Here is a 22310-nt window from a genome sequence, read left to right on the forward strand (position 1 = left end):
AAAAGGCCACTCTGAAAGGTGCAGTTTTGTTTTATTGGGGGGGGATACCAGTCAGTATCTGGTGTGACCACCATTTGCCTCATGCAGTGCAACACATCTCCTTCGCATAGAGTTGATCAGGTTGTCAATTGTGGCCTGTGGAATGTTGGTCCACTCCTCTTCATTGGCTGTGCGAAGTTGCTGGATATGGGCAGGAACTGGTACACGCTGTCGTATACGCCGGTCCAGAACATCCCAAACATGCTGAATGGGTGACATGTCCGGTGAGTATGCCGGCCATGCAAGAACTGGGACATTTTCAGCTTCCAAGAATTGTGTACAGATCCTTGCAACATGGGGCCGTGCATTATCCTGCTGCAACATGAGGTGATGTTCTTGGATGTATGGCACAACAATGGGCCTCAGGATCTCGTCACGGTATCTCTGTGCATTCAAAATGCCATCAATAAAATGCACCTGTGTTCTTCATCCATAACAGACGCCTGCCCATACCATAACCCCACCGCCACCATGGGCCACTCGATCCACAACATTGACATCAGAAAACCGCTCACCCACACGACGCCACACACGCTGTCTGCCATCTGCCCTGAACAGTGTGAACTGGGATTCATCCGTGAAGAGAACACCTCTCCAACGTGCCAAATGCCTGCAAATGTGAGCATTTGCCCACTCAAGTCGGTTACAATGACGAACTGGAGTCAGGTCGAGACCCCGATGAGGACGATGAGCATGCAGATGAGCTTCCCTGAGATGGTTTCTGACAGTTTGTGCAGAAATTCTTTGGTTATGCAAACCGATTGTTTCAGCAGCTGTCCAAGTGGCTGGTCTCAGACGATCTTGGAGGTGAACATGCTGGATGTGGAGGTCCTGAGCTGGTGTGGTTACACGTGGTCTGCGGTTGTGAGGCTGGTTGGATGTACTGCCAAATTCTCTGAAACGCCTTTGGAGACGGCTTATGGTAGAAAAATGAACATTCAATACACGAGCAACAGTTCTGGTTGACATTCCTACTGTCAGCATGCCAATTGCACGCTCCCTCAAATCATGCGACATCAGTGGCATTGTGCTGTGTGATAAAACTGCACCTTTCAGAGTGTGCCTTTTATTGTGGGCAGTCTAAGGCACACCTGTGCACTAATCATGGTGTCTAATCAGCATCTTGATATGGCACACCTGTGAGGTGGGATGGATTATCTCAGCAAAGGAGAAGTGCTCACTATCACAGATTTAGACTGGTTTGTGAACAGTATTTGAGGGAAATGGTGATATTGTGTATGTGGAAAAAGTTTTAGATCTTTGAGTTCATCTCATGCAAAATGGGAGCAAAACAAAAAGTGTTGCGTTTATATTTTTGTTGAGTGTATATATATATATACATATATATATATATATATATATATATATATCAAATCAAATCAATTTTATTTATATAGCGCCAAATCACAACAAACAGTTGCCCCAAGGCGCTTTATATTGTAAGGCAAGGCCATACAATAATTACGTAAAAACCCCAACGGTCAAAACGACCCCTGTGAGCAAGCACTTGGCGACAGTGGGAAGGAAATATATATATATATATATATATATATTATATATATATAATATATATATATATATATATATAAAACTAAGCAGTAGTCAGTCAGTTGATTGGATATGATTGGAAAGACACACACCCTGTCTACATATAAGGTCCCACAGTTGACAGTGCATTTAAGGCACAAATCTGGGGAAGGGTACAGAAACATTTTTGCTGCTTTGAAGGTCCCAATGAGCACAGTGGCCTCCATCATCTGTAAATGGAAGAAGTTCGGATCCACCAGAACTCTTCCTAGAGCTGACCGCCCATCTAAACTGAGAGAATGGGGGAGAAGGGCCTTAGTCAGGGAGATGACCAGGAACCCGATGGTCACTCTGTCAGAGCTCCAGCATTCCTGAGAGGAGAGAGAAGAATCTTCTAAGGAGGACAACCATCTCTCCAGCAATCCACCAGTCAGGCCTGTATGGTAGAGTGGCCAGACCGAATCCACTCCTTAGTAAAAGGCACGTGACAGCCCACCTGGAGTTTGCCAAAAAGCACCTGAAGGACTCAAAGCAAGCATCATGTTTGTAGGAAACCAGGCACCATCCCTACAGTGAAGCATGGTGGTGGTAGCATCATGCTGTGAGGATGTTTTTCAGCAGCAGGAACTGGGAGACTAGTCAGGATTGAGGGAAAGATGAATGTGGCAATGTATAGAGACATCCTGGATGAAAACCTGCTTCACAGCGGTCTTGACCTCAGACTGGGGCAGTAGTTCATCTTCCAGCAGGAAAATGACCATTAAGCACACAGCCGAAATAACAAAGGAGTGGCTTTAGGACAACTCTGTGAATGTCCTCAAGTGGCCCAGCCAGAGCGTAACTATAGGTGTGCCAAGCTTCTAGCATCATATTCAAGTAAACCTGAGGCTCTAATTGCTACCAAATGTGCATCAACAACATATTGAGCAAAGGGTGTGAGTACTTGTATGTACATGTGATTTCTTAGGGTTTTTATTTATTTATTTATTTTTAATAAATTTGCAAAAAAAAAAAAAAAAAAACTTTTTACATGTGGTCTTTATGGGTTGTTGTGAGTAGAGGGAAAAAATATTAATTTACTCCATTTTGGAATAAGGCTGTAACAGAATGTGGAAAAAGTGAAGCACTGTGAAAACGTTCTGGATGCACTGTATATATTAAAATGGCATTCATGATATCATGTTGGCTGGTGCTGGGAACTCAAGCTGTGAGATGGAGCGACATCTTGAACAAGCTTATAGTGTGACCAATCCAAAGTGTAACAGTATGCGGTAGAAGTGTTGAACTTGTAGATACATTTGCATATTTGTGTGCCGTTCATTCCTCTGGCTCCTCCACCTTTGCGGTCGAGACACACTTGGAACGAGCTTACAGAGACATGAGATCAGTGGACAGAGGTGTTTGGCGATACCAGTAAGTTTGCAGGAGAACAAACGTGTGGTTCCACTCTTACTGTATGATTACGAGCCTTGGCCAGTGACAGGAGATGACTGCATTGTGATAATGACACTTCTAACGCTGTAGCCGTGTCTCTCCAAGCATGATCCATGGGGTCTCCCATTTATTGTGTCTGCAGCAGATAGATGGTTACTTACAAGAGTTGGCAATGGATCAGTTTTCTGCTTTTGTGGTTGCCAGTCAGGTCTCAGGGTGGTTCTGTAGTGTGGTGCATGCTGCGTTGTGTAGCCTGAAGGCACTGATAATAAAATGCCAGTGAACTGGTTGTGTGCTACTCTGATTCTCCCTCCTGCTCGTCATTCCTACCAGATGTTGGTGCGAGGAACAGCCGGCGATTGTGTGCCATTTACTACAACAAGAATCCAGGCTTTGAGGTGATCCACGGTCTGATGGACCGAACCATGCAGCTGTTGGGGGTGAAATCAGCCCGTGGAGATGGCTACCACATCCAGGCATCAGATGGTGAGAAACCTCAGAGAGTGAAAGGGATGGTCCAAAGAACCAGATCTGTGAGAAATGGCGGCTTTGTTGTTAAATACTTTAAGGCCGTTTCTAGAGGAAATGGGAACAAGACATTTCAGATACAGTCACTGTGCTGTCTCTCTTGAAAGATAAGAGTGAAAAAACATCTTTGTCAAGCACCCATAAAGAAGCTCACTGCAGCAGTCTGTAAGAGTTTGGACAAGCTTTCCTTTAAAAGGCCGTTTGACATCAGAACATCGGCCCACTAAGGTTTAATTTGTAGGTCATAGTGATTTTTGATTCACTTTAGTTTTGATAGTCAACAGTGACCTGTTTTGGCCTGTTAATAATCACTTTGAAGTCTGGTTGAAATACAAACACCCATGTGAGCATCTCATGCCCTGTTATTAATTTGCAGAAGGAGATATGACTGACTGCTTTTTCACCTTTTTGAGGAGGCTAAATCCATCTTTTTCAGATGAGTAATCAGAGCGGTTCTGCAAAGGCCAATTTGTAACCATTTTGGCTCTACCTTTTTCACTGAGACTTTCATAAGTCCTTTGAGCTTCAGTTCCCTACATGCTTTCATCTTTGTGTGCTTCTTATTTTTTTTTTTTTTGCTCTTGCTCGCTTACTCTGTCCTTTTACTAAATCCAATCACTTACCCCCTCCTCTCCCCTTACCTTACCGTGCCTGCAGCAAGGTCACACTGCTGTCTATTCAGACTGCAATCAGTGAGCTCAAGTATCACTCAGTGGGAGGAGTGAGAAGCAGAAAAGGATGAAAATGGGAAGCAATCGATTAGAAAATGCAAAATAAGTGGCATGAGATAACTGATAAGGCAAACGTGATGCAAGATGTGTACACAGAGGAAGGTTATTGGACGGCAAAAAAGTCTCCAGTCAGGTCAGCCACTGCAGTGCTGTGTAGCAACACCACACAGAACACAGCAGTCACACTATGCGGTTTCAGGTAATGGAACGATGCACAGTAATGCACACACGTGCACACTCTACCTCAGTTTGTCCGGAGTTTTAAATCCCATTACCCTTGCCCCCCCTCCCCCAGTATGTCAGCTTGTCTTCACCTCATTACCAATGATGTGGCCCTCATCAGCTCATCTGATGCACACATCCTGTAAACCCTCAGGATGTAGCCATTACAGAGGTGAAAGTACAGTAAGGACGCTCGTTGCTCCGCTCACAGTGAGTGGATTACATGGTGGCAAAGGGAAAACGCATCAGGAGGACTTCCTCCACTTGCTGGAGAAAAGGGGCTGAAATGAGTCAGGGAATGTGTTGTGCCAAATGAAAGCACTTAGAGTTGCCAATCTTCTCTTAACTGTTTTCAGCACATGGTCCCGGTTACCCACCCTGTGTTAGGACAGTTACTATGTTCACTTGGATCTTATTTTTTCCAGCAAGTGTCCTTGATGTGACCTTGGTGTTACTTTGTTACTGTTGCCAATGTGACAAGCTCATCTATATTATAATAGCCAAGTGGCCTCCGTGTGCGTACATGTGTGTGTATGGCTTCTGATCTTGGAGAAACTGGGGAGAGCTACATTTGCTGTTTGGTATGCTTATGTATTTGGTGTTGAGGATGAATGTTATGAAAACAAAAAAGGTGATAGGGCTAATATTTATGGAGAAATTGGGATAATGTCTAACGGTGTGAAATGGACGTTGTGTTGCAATGCACCATGGGAGTTCAGGGTTTTGGGGTTATAAATGTTGCTATTGTCATGTTAGAATTTACAGTTTGTTAGTGTTATTGATTTGTGTTTTGTAGTTCAATCGGTTATTTCAGTTTAGTTAAGTGCCATGTTGCCATTACCATGAGTGGGAAGTGTAGTGCGTTAACGTCTTCTGTCACCATCTCTATTTGTGGGTGTATAAAAATAAAGCACCTCTGCTTGGGACAGAATGCAGAAAAGACAAAAACTCTGGCTGGTTTTCATTCTTCCGCACAGCTCTTCACAATATAATAAATGCGACGTGGCGCCTGTGTACATGTATGCGTGCATACCTGCGTGTATATACTTTGATCACGGAGAAACTCGGGAGAGTTGACATTTGCCATTTGGTATGCTGATGTATTTTGGGTCACGGATGAACGCTACCAAACAGAATATTTTGGGTAGTATATAAACACTACCCAATCCAGAGCCCGTGGATCTCCACGGACAACTCGTTAGCTGAAACATAAGTGCATTTCTCTAAAATGCACCTTTATCTCTCTGTGTGTGTGTGTGTGTGTGTGTGTGTGTGTGTGTATATATAATATATATATATATCTATATATATATTAGGAGATCTATTAGAAAAGTACTTCAACCTTATTATTTTTTAAAAAAACCATATGTATTTGAATCACGTGTGATTGCGTCAGACAAGCTTGAACCCTCGTGACATGCGTGAGTTTTTTTCATGCCTGTCGGTTGCGTCATTCGCCTGTGAGCTAGGCTTTGAGTGAGGTGTGGTCACCCCTCTCGGGCGATTTTTTATTGCGACTAAATGTCTGACGATTTGGAGCTTTGCTGCATCAGTTTTTTTTCCAGAAACTGTGAGAGACCTTCAGGTGGACCACCGTTCGGAAAAATTAATATGGCTTTCAGGGACCCTGTGAATGCAGTAAAGTAAATATGTAAACCAAATTTGTAATTCAGCGGAGAAATCTTCGTTTAAAAATGACAAATTTGCAGCTAAAATTTAGCCTCTGTGAAAACAGTTGTACAGCCGTATCATTTCCATGACGTCAGGGACAAGACGACGCGCTCCGCCTTCAGTCCGATCCCGCATTGAAATGATTTTATGTTAGTAATGTTACTTATAACATCCTGGTTTCAACATCCAAAAGTAAGCTGCAATGAATGTGAGATACAGATCTGTGTGCTCAGATCAGCACGACATCGACAGCGGGCGCCGTTCTCCTCTCCCACTCTCTGCCTCGCTGAGCTTATTAAGTCTGCGTGCTCATTAACGAGATCGTTAACCGCCGACGCGGGCCACTCACACCGCGACAACACCGGCATCCACTCTGTCTACTGAATGGAGCTGCAGCACACTTGGCACAAGTCCTGATATTACGCTCGCTGTTTTTAATGCGAAGCGGCCAGTAACACCTGTTGCTGCAAGGACAGAACTTCTTGCGGCGCAAAATCCACAGCACGCAAGTCTCGGCAATCAGAGCCCCAGAGCTCCATGGATGCTGAGAGAGGTTTATATATTTTTAATGACTGGGATTCTTTGTGGGTCTCGCCTCCATATCCCGCGATGGTACCGGAGGCGAAAAGACAGTAGATTTTCATTGCGACACCACTCAGTGAAACGGGCGTATGGAAAAAGTCAGCCAAAATAATTTTCAAGCACAAATAAAAGAAATGTATACTCACCAAATGTGCCGCAAGACAATATGAAGTTTAAAAAAAGTAGATCCTTCCGTATAAGACAAGAAAAAGGTGCAGATGCAAACTGACGTAAATCCACAAATTGCAATTGGCGCAATGCATGCTGGGTGAGGGTCTTGTCCGTGACGTCTCGGCAGCGTCCATGATGAGAGGGACAATTTGCGGAGGGCTAAATGTTAGTAAATTTGTCATTTTCAAATGAAGATTTCTCCGTTGAATGACAGGTCTGGGCTTGCAGATTTACTTTACTACATTCAGAAGGATCTCATGTGTAAATGTGTCATTTTTTGTTCAAAAAATCTGACTGCATTTTATTCAATGCAGGTCTCCTTTAAGGACTGCCCACAATTGCTGAGAGCGCGGCGTGCTCCCAGCCCCCATCGACAGGCTCACACCCCGCTGAAACAACCAGATCATTTCCAACGTGAAGGCTTTGTTGATCCGGGACCTCGTCTGACTTTAACAAAAAGGCGGAAGATGTGGACATCAGCACTTTTTCGGTACATTCCACCGTTACAGGAGTTTTTCATGGAAAGAAAGCGGAGGGACGCGCCACGGAGCCGTTCATTACGCGGGACAAAACCACCTCGGTGTTGGTCTCACAGGACGTCTTTCAGGTGGATTTCAGACGGATTCCGGTTGCTTTCCAGTCGTGTGAATGTCCGATTGTGATTGTGCATGAGCTGGACATGCCAGAACATGTCCCGTGAGGCTTCATCACGGCGTTGCTTTTGCGCCCGAGCGGCTGCACCGCAACGCGCGGACACTCCTCCGCACGTCTGTCTTAATGTGCCGAAAAAAGTGCTGCTGTCCACGTCTTTTCACAATTCCTGTGCTAGTCAGATGACATACCAGACCAAGACAGCGTCCAGTTTAAAAATGAACGGCACATTTCACTGTTACAGGAGTTTTTGTCATGGAAAGAGAAGCGGCTTCACCGCGCGTCGCGGTGCAGCCGCTCGCAACGCCGTGATGAAGCCTCACGGGACGTGTTCTGGCATGTCCAGCTCATGCACAATCACAGTCGGATATTCACACGACTGGAAAGCAAACCGGAATCCATCTGAAATCCACCTGAAAGCCGTCCTGTGAGACCAACACCGAAGGTGGTTTTGTCCCGCGTAATGAACGGCTCCGTGGCGCATCCCTCCGCTTTTTCTTTCCTATGAAAAAAAACTCCTGTAACAGTGGAATGTACCGAAAAAAGTGCTGATGTCCACATCTTCTGCCTTTTTGTGAAAGTCAGACGAGGTCCCGGATCAACAAAGCCTTCATGTTGGAAATGATCTGGTTGTTTCCAGCGGGGTGTGAGCATATCGATGGGGGCTGGGAGCGCGCCGCGCTCTCAGCAGTTGTGGGCAGTCCTTAAAGCGGCAGTAACGCTCCTTAATCTGTTTAATCCCCATAAAATCGTCCTGAAAGCCATATTAATTTTCGAACGGTGTCCACCTGGAGGTCTCTCACAGTTTCTGGAAAAAGTGATTGCAGCAAAGCTCCAAACGTTCAGAGACCATTTATTGCAATAAAACTCCGCCGAGAGGGGTGGACCACACCTCACCTCAAAGCCTGCTCACAGGCGAATGACACAAACCGACAGGCATGAGAAAACGCACACATGCGTACGAGGGTTCAAGCTTGTCTGACGCAATCACACGTGATTCAAATCCATATGGTTTTTTAAAAAAATAATAAGGTCGGATACTTTTTCTATAGACCTCGTATATATATAGTTATAGACCTACCTTGTGGTGCAACGTGGACACATCTTCAGTGATGTACCCCCATATCATAGGGTGGGTTCGGGTCTTACATCAGAAACCCTCACCTGGGACCCAGCCGGGGTGATCAGGCCTTGACTTGTGTCAGGTAATGCAACTACGCCACGCATCCCCATCTTCACCAGAGCCAACGTGAAGCCTTCTCAGCAGCTTCCATGATGTTTTTTATGGCTCTCCGTCTGTGCAGTCCGCAGATCCCTAGGAGACCAGGACCCGATATAAAGATGGCCTGCGAAGCCCTGCAACCCACTTCAGTGGCTCGCAGCGGACCTTCCACCCATTCCTCCGACATTCAGCAACAAGGTCAGCATACTTAGCCTTCTTCGTTCCTGTGCTTCCACCATCCGCTCTTCCCAGGGGACAGTTAACTCCATAGCACCACCTGCTTACTACCCCGGACATCAAGACCATATCTGGCCGTAGTGATGTTGTTGCAATGATGTCCGGAAATCTTAACTGCCTCCAAGGTCGACCAGAAGTTGCCAGTCCCTTGCTGTTGCAAGCAGGCCCCCCTGGGTCTTCTTTGGAGGTCGGGGCTTTTCACCTGCTCGAACAAAAGTGATGGTGCCCTTGGAGGGGTACTGCCGCTTGCTGTTCATGATGCCAGTACAGATGGTGTCTGCTACCACCCTTAGCACCTTGTCATGGCGCCAACGGTATCGGCCATCTCCCAAGGCCTTTGAGCAAGCAGCTGAGAATATGTTCGAAAGATCCCCTCTTCTGGCAAAGTTGGCAAACTGGCAAGTCCACCAAGCCCCAGGTGAACAGGTTGGCACGGCTCAGGAGGACGTCATACACTGACTGAACCAGGAACTTGAAGTGGTATGGCTCCATCTTCCAGAGTTCTGCTCAGGTGATCTTGCGGCCAGCTGCATGTTCCCACTTGGTCTAGGCCCCCTGCTTGGACATGCCCACCATTCTGCTGTACCGAACTTCCTCCACCATCAGCACGTACTCCTCCTGGATCGGCTTATGCTTCTCCTTTCCACTGACTTTGCTGTAGGTAGAGTTAGAGTTGCTGCCCAACCCCGCCCGCCCTGTAGCCACTGTGCCCACCAGGATGCTATGTCGCAGCCTTGCTTCTGCTCGTTCCATTGCATCCTGGGCACACCACTTCCGTTCCTGTTCTGACCTTCCACCCCTGCTGAGGAGACCTTTGTGTTGGCTGAGGTCCCTATAGAGCAGAACTCTCTGACTCGTGTGACCTTGAACTCCTCTGCCAGACTACTGAACGGAAGCTGGTAGCTTGGTGTTATGCCCAAATGAGTGCAGTGATGCTTAAGCTCTGTGGGCAGGCCCAGCCACCTACGTAGGAACTGAGTAATCTTCCTCTCAAAGCTCTCCACGATGGTGATCGGGACTTCATAGATGAGCAGCGGCCAGAGAAGACGAGGTAGAATGCCATGCTGGTAGATCCAGGCCTTGAATTTCCAGGGAGGCCTGACTTGTCCACAGCCAAGAGCCACGTGTCAGGTCATTGCTGGTGCCTTGACATGCCGAGGTGTCCTTCAGGCTGCCAGGAAGAGCTTGCCCAGGCTCTCACTGGCTTTTCTGACACTGATGGAATCTGTGTCTCTTCCAGGGTGAAGTGGAACGGTCAGTTCACTTTTTCCTTCTTCAAGACTAAGGATCTGGACTTTGGCCGGCTTGAAACTCATTCTTGCCCATTGTAATGAGCCGTTCAAGCCCTTGAAGAGTCACCTACATCCGTGCACTGATGTTGTAGATACTGTAAGATCATCCATAAATGCTCTAATCGGGGTTGTTGGGTGCCAGATCTAGACAATGGCCTCTGCTCTCAACTTCCGCCAACTTCACAAGCATATTCACGGCCAATGCAAACAGGGGCACTGAGATTGTTGCAGTCGGTGATGATGCCCTTCTCTAGACAATGCCACTCCGATGTTGAAGTCCCAGAGGACACTCTCAGACTAAAGTTATTATAAGGATGAGGTTCTGTATCTTCTCTGGATGTGGTATCTTCTCAGGGCCAGCTCCACCAGCTTGTGTGGTATGGATCCATAAGCATTGGCAAGGTCGAGCCACAGGACCTGCCAGTCCCCCTTACTCTCCTTGCCTCCCGGATCAACTGAGTCACCACCCCTGTGTGCTCAATACACCCTGGGATGCCTAGGAAACTCCATCCCTTTCGCCCTGCAGGTGCAATGGTGTTGTTTCTTCAGGAAAACTCCCATAAAGGCGATTGGCAACGATCTTGGAAGAAGGTCTTGCAGTCAACACTAAGGAGATAGATCATCCTAAACTGCTCAATGTTTTTGCCCTTCTCTTCCTTGGGAATCCAGATGCCCTCTGCATATCTCCATTGCTGAGGTACCATCCCTTTCCTACAAATAACTCTGTACATCTTCCATAGACGTTCCAACAGCCTAGGGCCAGTTCTTGAAGACCATATATGGTACTCCACTGGGGCCCGGTGCTGATGACATTTGGCAGATTTGATGACCTCTCTGACTTCCTTGAAGGTGGGTTCATTCATGTGAAAGGGTGCCAAGGTTTTGGTGGACAAAGGAGAGCTGCACAGTGGCCGAGGTCGTGCTTCTCTCATGCCATTGCTGTAGGTGTTACTGAGTAGCGGTTGATGTCCTCCTCTGTACATGTGAGTTGACCACTGCGTTTCTCTCCCAGCAACCTCTCCGTGAACCCAAATGGATTGGCAGTGAAGTCACTACGCTTGTGGGCCCTCTCCTTTCCCCTCTTCCTGTGCCACTCAGTGCGCCGAAGAGTGGTTAATTTATCCCGCACCACACCTCTAAGTTCTGCAAGGTCTGCCTTCTCTTGCTCACTCACTTTTTATACTGGCTCCTGAGTATCCGTAGCTCTTGTCTGAATTGGGCAATCTTTGCTTCGCGTCGGTTTGGAATAGGTGCTGCAGTAGTAGCCTTGGTGGCATGATGTTCCTTGATGCCAAACTTGTCTGATGCAATATTCATTATAAAGATATATATATATATATATATATATATATATATATATATATATATATATATATATTCTCTCAAAATTCTTGAAAGGGTAGTTGTAAAACAGCTAACTGATCATCTGCAGAGGAATGGTCTATTTGAGGAGTTTCAGTCAGGTTTTAGAATTCATCATGGTACAGAAACAGCATTAGTGAAGGTTACACATGATCTTCTTATGGCCTCAGACAGTGGACTCATCTCTGTGCTTGTTCTGTTAGACCTCAGTGCTGCTTTTGATACTGTTGACCATAAAATTTTATTACAGAGATTAGAGCATGCCATAGGTATTAAAGGCACTGCGCTGCGGTGGTTTGAATCATATTTATCTAATAGATTACAATTTGTTCATGTAAATGGGGAATCTTCTTCACAGACTAAAGTTAATTATGGAGTTCCACAAGGTTCTGTGCTAGGACCAATTTTATTCACTTTATACATGCTTCCCTTAGGCAGTATTATTAGACGGCATTGTTTAAATTTTCATTGTTACGCAGATGATACCCAGCTTTATCTATCCATGAAGCCAGAGGACACACACCAATTAGCTAAACTGCAGGATTGTCTTACAGACATAAAGACATGGATGACCTCTAATTTCCTGCTTTTAAACTCAGATAAAACTGAAGTTATTGTACTTGGCCCCACAAATCTTAGAAACATGGTGTCTAACCAGATCCTTACTCTGGATGGCATACCCTGACCTCTAGTAATACTGTGACAAATCTTGGAGTTTTTTTGATCAGGATATGTCATTCAAAGCGCATATTAAACAAATATGTAGGACTGCTTTTTTGCATTTACGCAATATCTCTAAAATTAGAAAGGTCTTGTCTCAGAGTGATGCTGAAAAACTAATTCATGCATTTATTTCCTCTAGGCTGGACTATTGTAATTCATTATTATCAGGTTGTCCTAAAAGTTCCCTGAAAAGCCTTCAGTTAATTCAAAATGCTGCAGCTAGAGTACTAACGGGGACTAGAAGGAGAGAGCATATCTTGCCCATATTGGCCTCTCTTCATTGGCTTCCTGTTAATTCTAGAATAATTTAAAATTCTTCTTCTTACTTATAAGGTTTTGAATAATCAGGTCCCATCTTATCTTAGGGACCTCATAGTACCATATCACCCCAATAGAGCGCTTCGCTCTCAGACTGCAGGCTTACTTGTAGTTCCTAGGGTTTGTAAGAGTAGAATGGGAGGCAGAGCCTTCAGCTTTCAGGCTCCTCTCCTGTAGAACCAGCTCCCAATTCGGATCAGGAAGACAGACACCCTCTCTACTTTTAAGATTAGGCTTAAAACTTTCCTTTTTGCTAAAGCTTATAGTTAGGGCTGGATCAGGTGACCCTGAACCATCCCTTAGTTATGCTGCTATAGACTTAGACTGCTGGGGGGTTCCCATAATGCACTGAGTGTTTCTTTCTCTTTTTGCTCTGTATGCACCACTCTGCATTTAATCATTAGTGATTGATCTCTGCTCCCCTCCACACCATGTCTTTTTCCTGGTTCTCTCCCTCAGCCCCAACCAGTCCCAGCAGAAGACTGCCCCCCCCCTGAGCCTGGTTCTGCTGGAGGTTTCTTCCTGTTAAAAGGGAGTTTTTCCTTCCCACTGTCGCCAAGTGCTTGTTCATAGGGGGTCGTTTTGACCGTTGGGGTTTTACGTGGTTGTTGTGTGGCCTGCCTTACATATAAAGCGCCTTGGGGCACTGTTTGTTGTGATTTGCGCGCTATATAAATACAATGATTGATTATATATATGTGTGTATAGATATATATGTGTGTGTGTATATATATATATGTGTGTGTGTATATATATGTGTGTGTATATATATATATATATGTGTGTGTATATATATATATATGTGTATGTATATATATATATGTGTATGTATATATATATATGTGTATATATATATATGTGTATGTATATATATATATGTGTATATATATATGTGTGTATATATATATATATGTGTATGTATATATATATGTGTATGTATATATATATATGTGTATGTATATATATATATGTATATATATATATGTGTATGTATATATGTGTATGTATATATATTATGTGTGTATATATATGTATATATGTGTGTATATATGTGTATATATATGTGTGTATATATATGTATATATATGTATATGTGTATGTATATATATATATATGTGTATATATATATGTGTATGTATATATATATATGTGTATGTATATATATATGTGTATGTATATATATATGTGTGTATATATATGTATATATATGTGTGTATATATGTGTATATATATGTATGTGTGTATATATATGTATATATATGTATGTGTGTATATATATGTATATATATGTATGTGTGTGTGTGTGTGTGTGTGTTAATGTTATCTCAAGTGTTATACACGCCAGGCAAGTCAGGCTGTTTATTCACTCCCATTGACACAGGAAATTAACTATAAGTGGGAAGGTGGGAGGGAAAGTCAAGGATCACTATGTTTGATAGATGATACTGAGGTAATTTCTTTGATTCTTGATCACATTTTGACTTCTTGGAGGTGGGGATTTATGCTCCCTTGCCTTTTCTTGTAATGAGCATTGCAATCTACATGATGCTTCATTTCACAAAAATAAGGGTTCTCAAACTTGTTAGCCTGCACCAACAACAATAGACTGTATTCATTTATTCCTTTTTCTGTATCTGCTTATTCCAGTTAAGGGTAGCGGGGGAGCTTGGAGCGTATCGTAGTGGTCATGGATGACAGGCGGACTACACCCTGGACAAGATGCAAGTCTATTGCAGAGCCACATCTAGGCAGACAAACCCAGCCATACTGATACCTACCATCAATTTAGACTTTCCAGTTCATCAAACCTGCATGTCTTTGGAAGTGGGAATAAGTCAGAGCACCTGGAGGGGACCTGCGCAAACATGGGGAAAACATACAGAGTCCACACAAAAAGAGCCAGGTGGGAAGTGATCCCAGGACCTTAATGCTGTGAGGCAACAGTGCTAAACACTAATCCACCGTGCTGCCTGCAAGTCCTGATTGTTCTTCTTTTTCTTCAGTCTTGTGGGGATCCTGCAAATGTGCAAGACAGATGTCCCTTTTGGGCTACTTTAGCAACATGGTGCTTCAACTTGACTGCCACCATGAGGGATCCTGCTCCCATGTACAACCCCTGGCAAAAATTATGGAATCACCGGCCTCGGAGGATGTTCATTCTGTTGTTTAATTTTGTAGAAAAAAAGCAGATCACAGACATGACACAAAACTAAAGTCATTTCAAATGGCAACTTTCTGGCTTTAAGAAACAGTATAAGAAATCAAGAAAAAAAGATTGGCAGTCAGTAACGGTTACTTTTTTAGACCAAGCAGAGGAAAAAAATATGGACTCACTCAATTCTGAGGAATAAATTATGGAATCACCCTGTAAATTTCCATCCCCAAAACTAACACCTGCATCAAATCACATCTGCTCGTTGACATTGACCCTATGTCATGAAATTGACCCTATGTGTCTTTTTTGCAAGGAATGTTTTCACAGTTTTTGCTCTATGGCAAGATGCATTATCTTCTTGAAAAATGATTTCATCATCCTCAAACATCAGAAAAGTGTCCAAAATATCAACGTAAACTTGTGCATTTATTGATGATGTAATGACAGCCATCTCCCCAGTGCCTTTACCTGACATGCAGCCCCATATCATCAATGACTCTGGAAATTTACATGTTCTCTTCAGGCAGTCATCTTTATAAATCTCATTGGAACGGCACCAAACAAAGTTCCAGCATCATCACCTTGCCCAATGCAGATTCGAGATTCATCACTGAATATGACTTTCATCCAGTCATCCACAGTCCACGATTGCTTTTCTTTAGCCCATTGTAACCTTGTTTTTTTCTGTTTAGGTGTTAATGACGGTTTTCGTTTAGCTTTTCTGTATGTAAATCCATTTCTTTAGGCGGTTTCTTACAGTTCGGTCACAGAAGTTGACTCCAGTTTCCTCCCATTCGTTCCTCATTTGTTTGTTGTGCATTTTCGATTTTTGAGACATATTGCTTTAAGTTTTCTGTCTTGACGCTTTGATGTCTTCCTTGGTCTACCAGTATGTTTGCCTTTAACAACCTTCCCATGTTGTTTGTATTTGGTCCAGAGTTTAGACACAGCTGACTGTGAACAACCAACATCTTTGCAACATTGCGTGATGATTTACCCTCTTTTAAGAGTTTGATAATCCTCTCCTTTGTTTCAATTGACATCTCTCGTGTTGGAGCCATGATTCATGTCAGTCCACTTGGTGCAACAGCTCTCCAAGGTGTGATTACTCCTTTTTAGATGCAGACTAACAAGCAGATGTGATTTGATGCAGGTGTTAGTTTTGGGGATGAAAATTTACAGGGTGATTCCATAATTTATTCCTCAGAATTGAGTGAGTCCATATTTTTTTCCTCTGCTTGGTCTAAAAAAGTAACTGTTGATGACTGCCACAATCTTTTTTTCTTGATTTCTTATAGTGTTTCTTAAAGCCAGAAAGTTGCCATTTGAAATTACTTTAGTTTTGTGTCATGTCTGTGATCTGCTTTTTTCTACAAAATTAAACAACTGAATGAACATCCTCCGAGGCCAGTGATTCCATAATTTTTGCCAGGGGTTGTAGATATGGAAGGCTCATTCTAAGCTTATGAAAACACATCAGTTCATTACTTCTGGTTATTATATATTAATGAACAGATAGTTATGAATTTTATATTCCTTTTATCCTAATAACACCCCTAAATCCTACACACTGTAGCTTTAAAGTCATGATATCGTATGAGTCAGTGTTTACTGACTCATTAATCGTGCTTGCAGCTCATTAATGCAGGGTGATGTCCAAGTTTTTCACTGCATAGTTTTCCCCTCTCCAGTAAGAAGTATGATTTATAAAATATTTCTGAAACTATAATATTGGCCTTCTGATGAATTCTTTTTGCTGACAGCTTGGGCCGAGTGGGTGGAAAATGTCCTGCCTTATGTTGGGTTTTCATTGACTGATTGGTTATTTAGGATGTGCTAGAGCTATTTATGTAGTTACCATGGTATCCTGCTCGTGATACAATTCGATGACGTGTTAATCATCGTAATCAAATTCCACTAGTTTTAGACTCGTAACGGAAACATTCCCAGGAGCCTGGAACATTAAAAGAAATGTCCTGGTCTGGCACGTTGTGTTTTGTATGCCTTCATTCACAGTGATGGGTGAACATCTTAAGATGTGGGTTCTGGAACCCATTAGCAAGACAGCGTGGGAAGAAGCAGTGCACTATGGGAAAGTGCTGTTCCTGTGTGTGGGGCTGTTGTCATGGCAGCTTCTGTCTTTGTCAGTGATGTTGAAATGAGGAATGTCTCTTTCTCTTTTGACTGAGGTTTTCAGTTTTGTTGCTGATCTTTAATCTGGACACTGTTGAGCAGACTGGACCAGCACATTTTATTCAGAATAAACTCACCATCGAGCTTAAAAATCAGCTGTGAAGATACTTGAAGTAATTGGTAACATTTTGCCATACATATATTTTTTAAAATACTCTTAAGTCTAATTAAAATAGCAGCAGTGAAAGTTATGTTCACGTTAGAGTCCACAGAAGCTAACAGCTTCTAATTATGGCTGGAACCAGCATGCTAGCTGTCACTCTGGGACCACACCCCTAATTATTCCTAACTTTATAGCTTAAAGTAGGTTAAACAAATGACTTACATAAAAATTCAGGTTAAATTCAGGTTTAGGTCGAGGTTTGGATTAGGTCAAAATTAGGGGTTAGGATGATGATACTGGGCTTGATTAGTGTTACAGGTTAGGTTCCAGTTAGCATTTGGTTAAAGTTAAGGGTTTTGGAAATATGCTCAGAGGCTAGGATGAGGTTAAGGTTAGGAATGGGTTAAATTACAGGATACGGTTGGGATTAGGATAACGTTTGGGGCTAGGATTGGAATACGTCCACGTTAGAGGTTATGCTGGATTCAGCATCTTCAAATACTTTCAGGATACTTTATCATGAGACAGCTGTCAACATTTTGTATTTCATTAAACCTTATGATTGTCATGCTATAATTGAAGGAAAAATATTTGTTCCAAATAAACTAAACACCAGCATCTTTATGAAAAAGTACAGAACTGATCACCTTACCCTTCCATTAGAGGATGACCGTGATTGAGTAATTAAAATGACAGCAACAAAAGTTATATTTGGTCTATCAAAGCTTTCAGTTTTTAAGCACCCACCGTCTGGCAAAAAATGTACAGATCAGTTAAATCGGGGTGAACAAATGTCATACAATGGATATTGCTTGTGTGATGGTTGCTGGGAAAAATGCAAAAAAGAAATGCACACTATGTACTTCATTAAGGGGAAAAAGCATTAATTGGTGTAAATGTGTAGTCGTGTATGTTATAAGATGTTATATACAGATGAGATCTATGCTTGAGTCTCCCATGTGACTTCTGGCAAACTGAATCTGGAAGTTCTTGGCTGCTCTGCAGTACTTCACGTCGCTGTGAGTGGTGGCGCAGCAGACAAAAGTTGTATGATGCACAGTTTCTCCAGACACACCCACAGAAGCCTAGCACTTTTTCAGAGCTGTCATCAGTGTGTTGGTGACTTAACTGACTAATCTATTTGTTGCACAGCCACTCAGTTTTTGAGAACTACCTCCTCCAGACACATTTACCATGCAGCTGTTTGTGTTTCTTAAAGAATTATTTATACAAAGTCCAAGATATTTGCAGTGACTTGGAAATGTTCATGTATCCATCCCCTGACTTGTGTAAAGAGAACTGATTCTAAAAGTGATGATTTATATTCACAATAATCCTTTAGTTGATTTAGTTTATCCAGTTATTTGACATCTGAAATCACAGGGACAGTTTCATCTGGCTGCAGCATGTTCCTTTCAAAATGTGGGGATGGATTGCCTGGTGGCCTGGCTGGCTGGTTGCCATCCTGAACTTGGAGCATGTCCATTAGGGTTATGACAAATCTCAAATTTATTAGCCTGGGGTTATAAATGATGAATTTTTACCTAAAACTCACAAAAATGACTTTGGTTTTGACAGATCTTGAAAAAACCTCCCGCACCTAAGACAGTTTCATATTTCACATTAAAACACCTAGCGGCTCAAACACTCTTTATTATAACATGTCAGTTTTACATACAATACACATGAGGAATACATGAAAATGAGTACATACGTATAGCATTTGTAGTGTTTTTAATAGTGTTTCAGATTTGTGTATTAGTGTTAATAAATTTGCTGCTAAGATATTTGTCTGTTTTGCAAGTAAAACGAACCTCCTCCATCAACTTTACAGCTCTCTCAGCTACTATGAGTAGAGAAGCATTTCACAGCTTTGGGACACTTAAGTTTGGATAGTGCTGACAGCAGGTCTTCATAATCTGTCTCTGAATAGTGTTGGTTAGAAAACCAGGCCCGCGACCATGTAGTTGCAATAAAATCGCAAGTTACACTCAGCTGTTCTCGCCACTTTGCAAGAAGGAAAAATGCAATAAGTGCTAAAATTCCTCGTGAGTTCCACCTGGCACTGTGAAGTGATGGCAGCTTGTGCCATTTGATGTGAGGCCATTTTTCCTCCATTTTGTAAAACTTGTATGCTTCACAAAGCTCAAAAAGGAATTTAAAATCATGTCTCCAGCTAAGGTTCTCATATTCTGGTATCACTTCTGTGCCCATGTGTGCATTTTGCAAATCATCATAATGTTCCAAAATGTCATCAATAAACTCGTAGTTAATGTTAGGTGACCGTGACCGTATAGGTAAAAAGAAGTCCAACACATGTCGCAGAACAGGATCAAGAATGTGGTGCTGGCAGCCGATGTATTGAGGTTCATCAAATCCCTTGTCTTGAAATGTCCTTTGAAGCCTGGCTACACCATTTTTGTGACCAGTATTGACTGCTGTTGTGTCAGAGATGATCATCTGAATACTGTTCCATGCACTGTACTCATCAAGCAGGTCCTATCTTGGTATATAGATGTCTGCAGTGGTTCTACTGTCACAAGCCAAAATCCCAAGTTGTAATGTTCTTCTGTCATTTTTCAAGTACACAACTTGGTACTCCTTATTGTCAATTTTCTTACCATCAAAATGCAAACAAAATTTCCCTTCAGAGATCAGTTCCATGAGGCGGTTCTTAACTTGTTCTGCATCTCTGATTGTTCGACGCCAGACAACAGACTGATGGTGTTGGGACACTAACGCCATCTTCAGACAGACTTTGAAGCACCTGTGACGCTTTTCTGGTTGACAGAGTGTTTAGACACCAGTTTGGCAGCAGACTTTGTTGAGTGGCGTGTTCATGTTTATCTATAAATGGACTGCATTTATATAGCGCTTTTCCATCTGCATCAGACGCTCAAAGCACTTTACAATTATGCCTCACATTCACCCCAATGTCAGGGTGCTGCCATACAAGGCGCTCACTACAGGGAGCATTAGGGGATTAAAGGCCTTGCCCAAGGTCCCTTAGTGATTTTCCAGTCAGGTGGGGATTTGAAACCATGATCTTCTGGACTCAAGCCCAACACCTTAACCACTAGACCATCACCTCCCCCATCATCTATTTTACCTTTATTTTTTATTTAATTATTGTTTAATATATTTTAGCAATATTTATTTGTATATATTTTCTTATTTCTTGATACTTGTTAATTCTTTTCTTGTTACGTTATTTTTAAATAGTATTGTGTAAACTTGTGTATTTTTAAAAGTGATGTGGTGCTAGTTGCTGGAGTTTTTTTCATGATCCAATGAAATAAAATTAAAAAAAGTGATCTATGGGTAAAAGTTCATCAAATGCAACATCAGGAAAATGAAAGTTTTGAAAAAAGTTTTGTAGCCATAACCCTAATGTCCATGGTGTAATGGATGTGGCAACAGGTGGTCCCAGTGCATGCTCCATGACACTACAATCACACATTTCATTTCAACTCCATTGTGGTTGTGTTATTGTTCAAATACTTATGGACCTGACCTTGTATGTCTACAGGAAATGTGGAATTGAGGCCCTGATGTGTATGTTTATCTTTCACTCAGATTCCACTTTTTTTCCTGGTCGCTGCGCAGAGATCTTTGTGCACGGAAACAGCATTGGCCACCTCGGGGTCCTCCACCCGGACGTCGTGACCCGCTTTGAGCTGACCATGCCCTGCGCCGTCCTGGAGATGGACATCGAACTCTTCCTGTGATTTCGCTTTCTTCAGTAATATTTAGAGCAGCTTGAGGAGTGCGATGGCACATTGCTTGCGACTTGTTTTTGTACAATATGTCAGTAATGATGCACTTGAAACCAGTAAAATCTATCGCACCTGCATTGTGTGTTTGATGTGTGTCTGTGCCAGCTGTTAATTAGGAGTGTGTGTCTGTAGGTTTGTGCGTGGTAATTAAGATGACTGACTCATTACGTGTTGCTTGGTTCTTTCAGTGGTCCCTCCGCCGAAACGCCCCTCACACACGACGTCCCTTTGCAGGAAGTCATCAAGCATATGTTTGACATACAACACAGTTGTCAACAGACCCAGATCTCCCGTCCGGCAACTACAAAGACCATTTTTGGTGACATGAGCACGGCCGCTGGTCTCAAAGCCCTCAATGTTTTCCTGGCAGACAAAAGCTACGTTGAAGGTTTTGCGGTGACCCAGGCTGACACTGCTGTGTTTGACGCCATTCCCGCTGCTCCGGCACCAACTTTCTGCCATGTCCTGCGCTGGTATAACCACATCAAGTCCTTCCAGAGGGAAAGGACCAGTCTCCCTGTGGCTCAGGGCCAGTTCGTCTTCCCATCTACTCCCCCCAATTCTGCTAACACCAGCGACAGCGACTTTGACCTGTTTGGCTCAGATGACGAGGACCAAAGCACCGAGGCAGCTCAACTCAAGGAGCAGCGCCTTGCCGAGTACGCCGCCAAGAAGTCCAAGAAGCCAGCTGTCGTCTCCAAGTCCTCCATTCTACTCGACGTCAAGCCGTGGGATGATGAGACCAATATGGTTAAGCTGGAAGAGTGCGTCCGCAGCGTCAGCTTGGACGGGCTGCTGTGGGGGCAGTCCAAACTGGTCCCAGTGGGTTACGGCATCCAGAAGCTCCAGATAGGATGCGTGGTGGAGGACGACAAAGTGGGCACAGATCAGCTCGAGGAAGCCATCACCGCCTTTGCAGAACACGTTCAGTCAGTAGATGTAGTCGTTTTCAATAAGATATGAGTCTCAAACACGACGACGAAGCTTCCTGAAGTCGTCTGCTCTTAAACTAATCGGGGCTTTTACGAAACTGTCATTCTGTTGGTTATGGAAAAAAAGGTTCAGCTTAAAAAGAATAAGATCTTTGATAAAGGTAAGATTCTATGTGATGAAATAAAAAAAATTAACTTGTCTTCAGGGTTTTGACTGTTTTACTTATTGTATGCAGAATCTTTTAAATACAGTCAGATCTGTATGTACAGTTGTGCTCAAAGGTTTACATACCCTGGCAGAATTTTAGCTTTTTTTTTTTTTTGCCATTTTTAAGAGAATATGAATGTCAACACAAAAACTTTTTCACTCATGGTTAGTGGTTGGGTGAAGCCATTTATTGTCAAACAACTGTTTCTTTTTAAATCAAAATGACAAGAAAA

The 22310-nt window shown here is 43.0% G+C and overlaps 1 protein-coding gene across 2 annotated transcripts in view; it reads left to right on the forward strand.

Moving 5' to 3' along the window:
• Nucleotides 1–22074, forward strand: part of farsb (phenylalanyl-tRNA synthetase subunit beta) — a 39084-nt gene extending 17010 nt beyond the window's left edge. Inside the window, exons 16-18 of one of the 2 annotated variants that reach the window (XM_034167825.1) lie at nt 3334–3486; nt 20738–20885; nt 21126–22074. In XM_034167825.1, the coding sequence (XP_034023716.1) occupies nt 3334–3486; nt 20738–20885; nt 21126–21900 (1076 nt within the window). In that variant the 3' untranslated portion in view covers nt 21901–22074. Of the gene's footprint in view, nt 1–3333; nt 3487–20737; nt 20886–20908; nt 20928–21125 lie in introns of those variants that run through there. The other variant, XM_034167826.1, reaches the window with a different exon arrangement.
• Nucleotides 22075–22310: the final 236 nt, after the last annotated feature.

The sequence above is a fragment of the Thalassophryne amazonica genome, chromosome 4 (assembly GCF_902500255.1).
Source record: "Thalassophryne amazonica chromosome 4, fThaAma1.1, whole genome shotgun sequence".
In the NCBI taxonomy this organism is placed as follows: Eukaryota; Metazoa; Chordata; class Actinopteri; order Batrachoidiformes; family Batrachoididae; genus Thalassophryne; species Thalassophryne amazonica.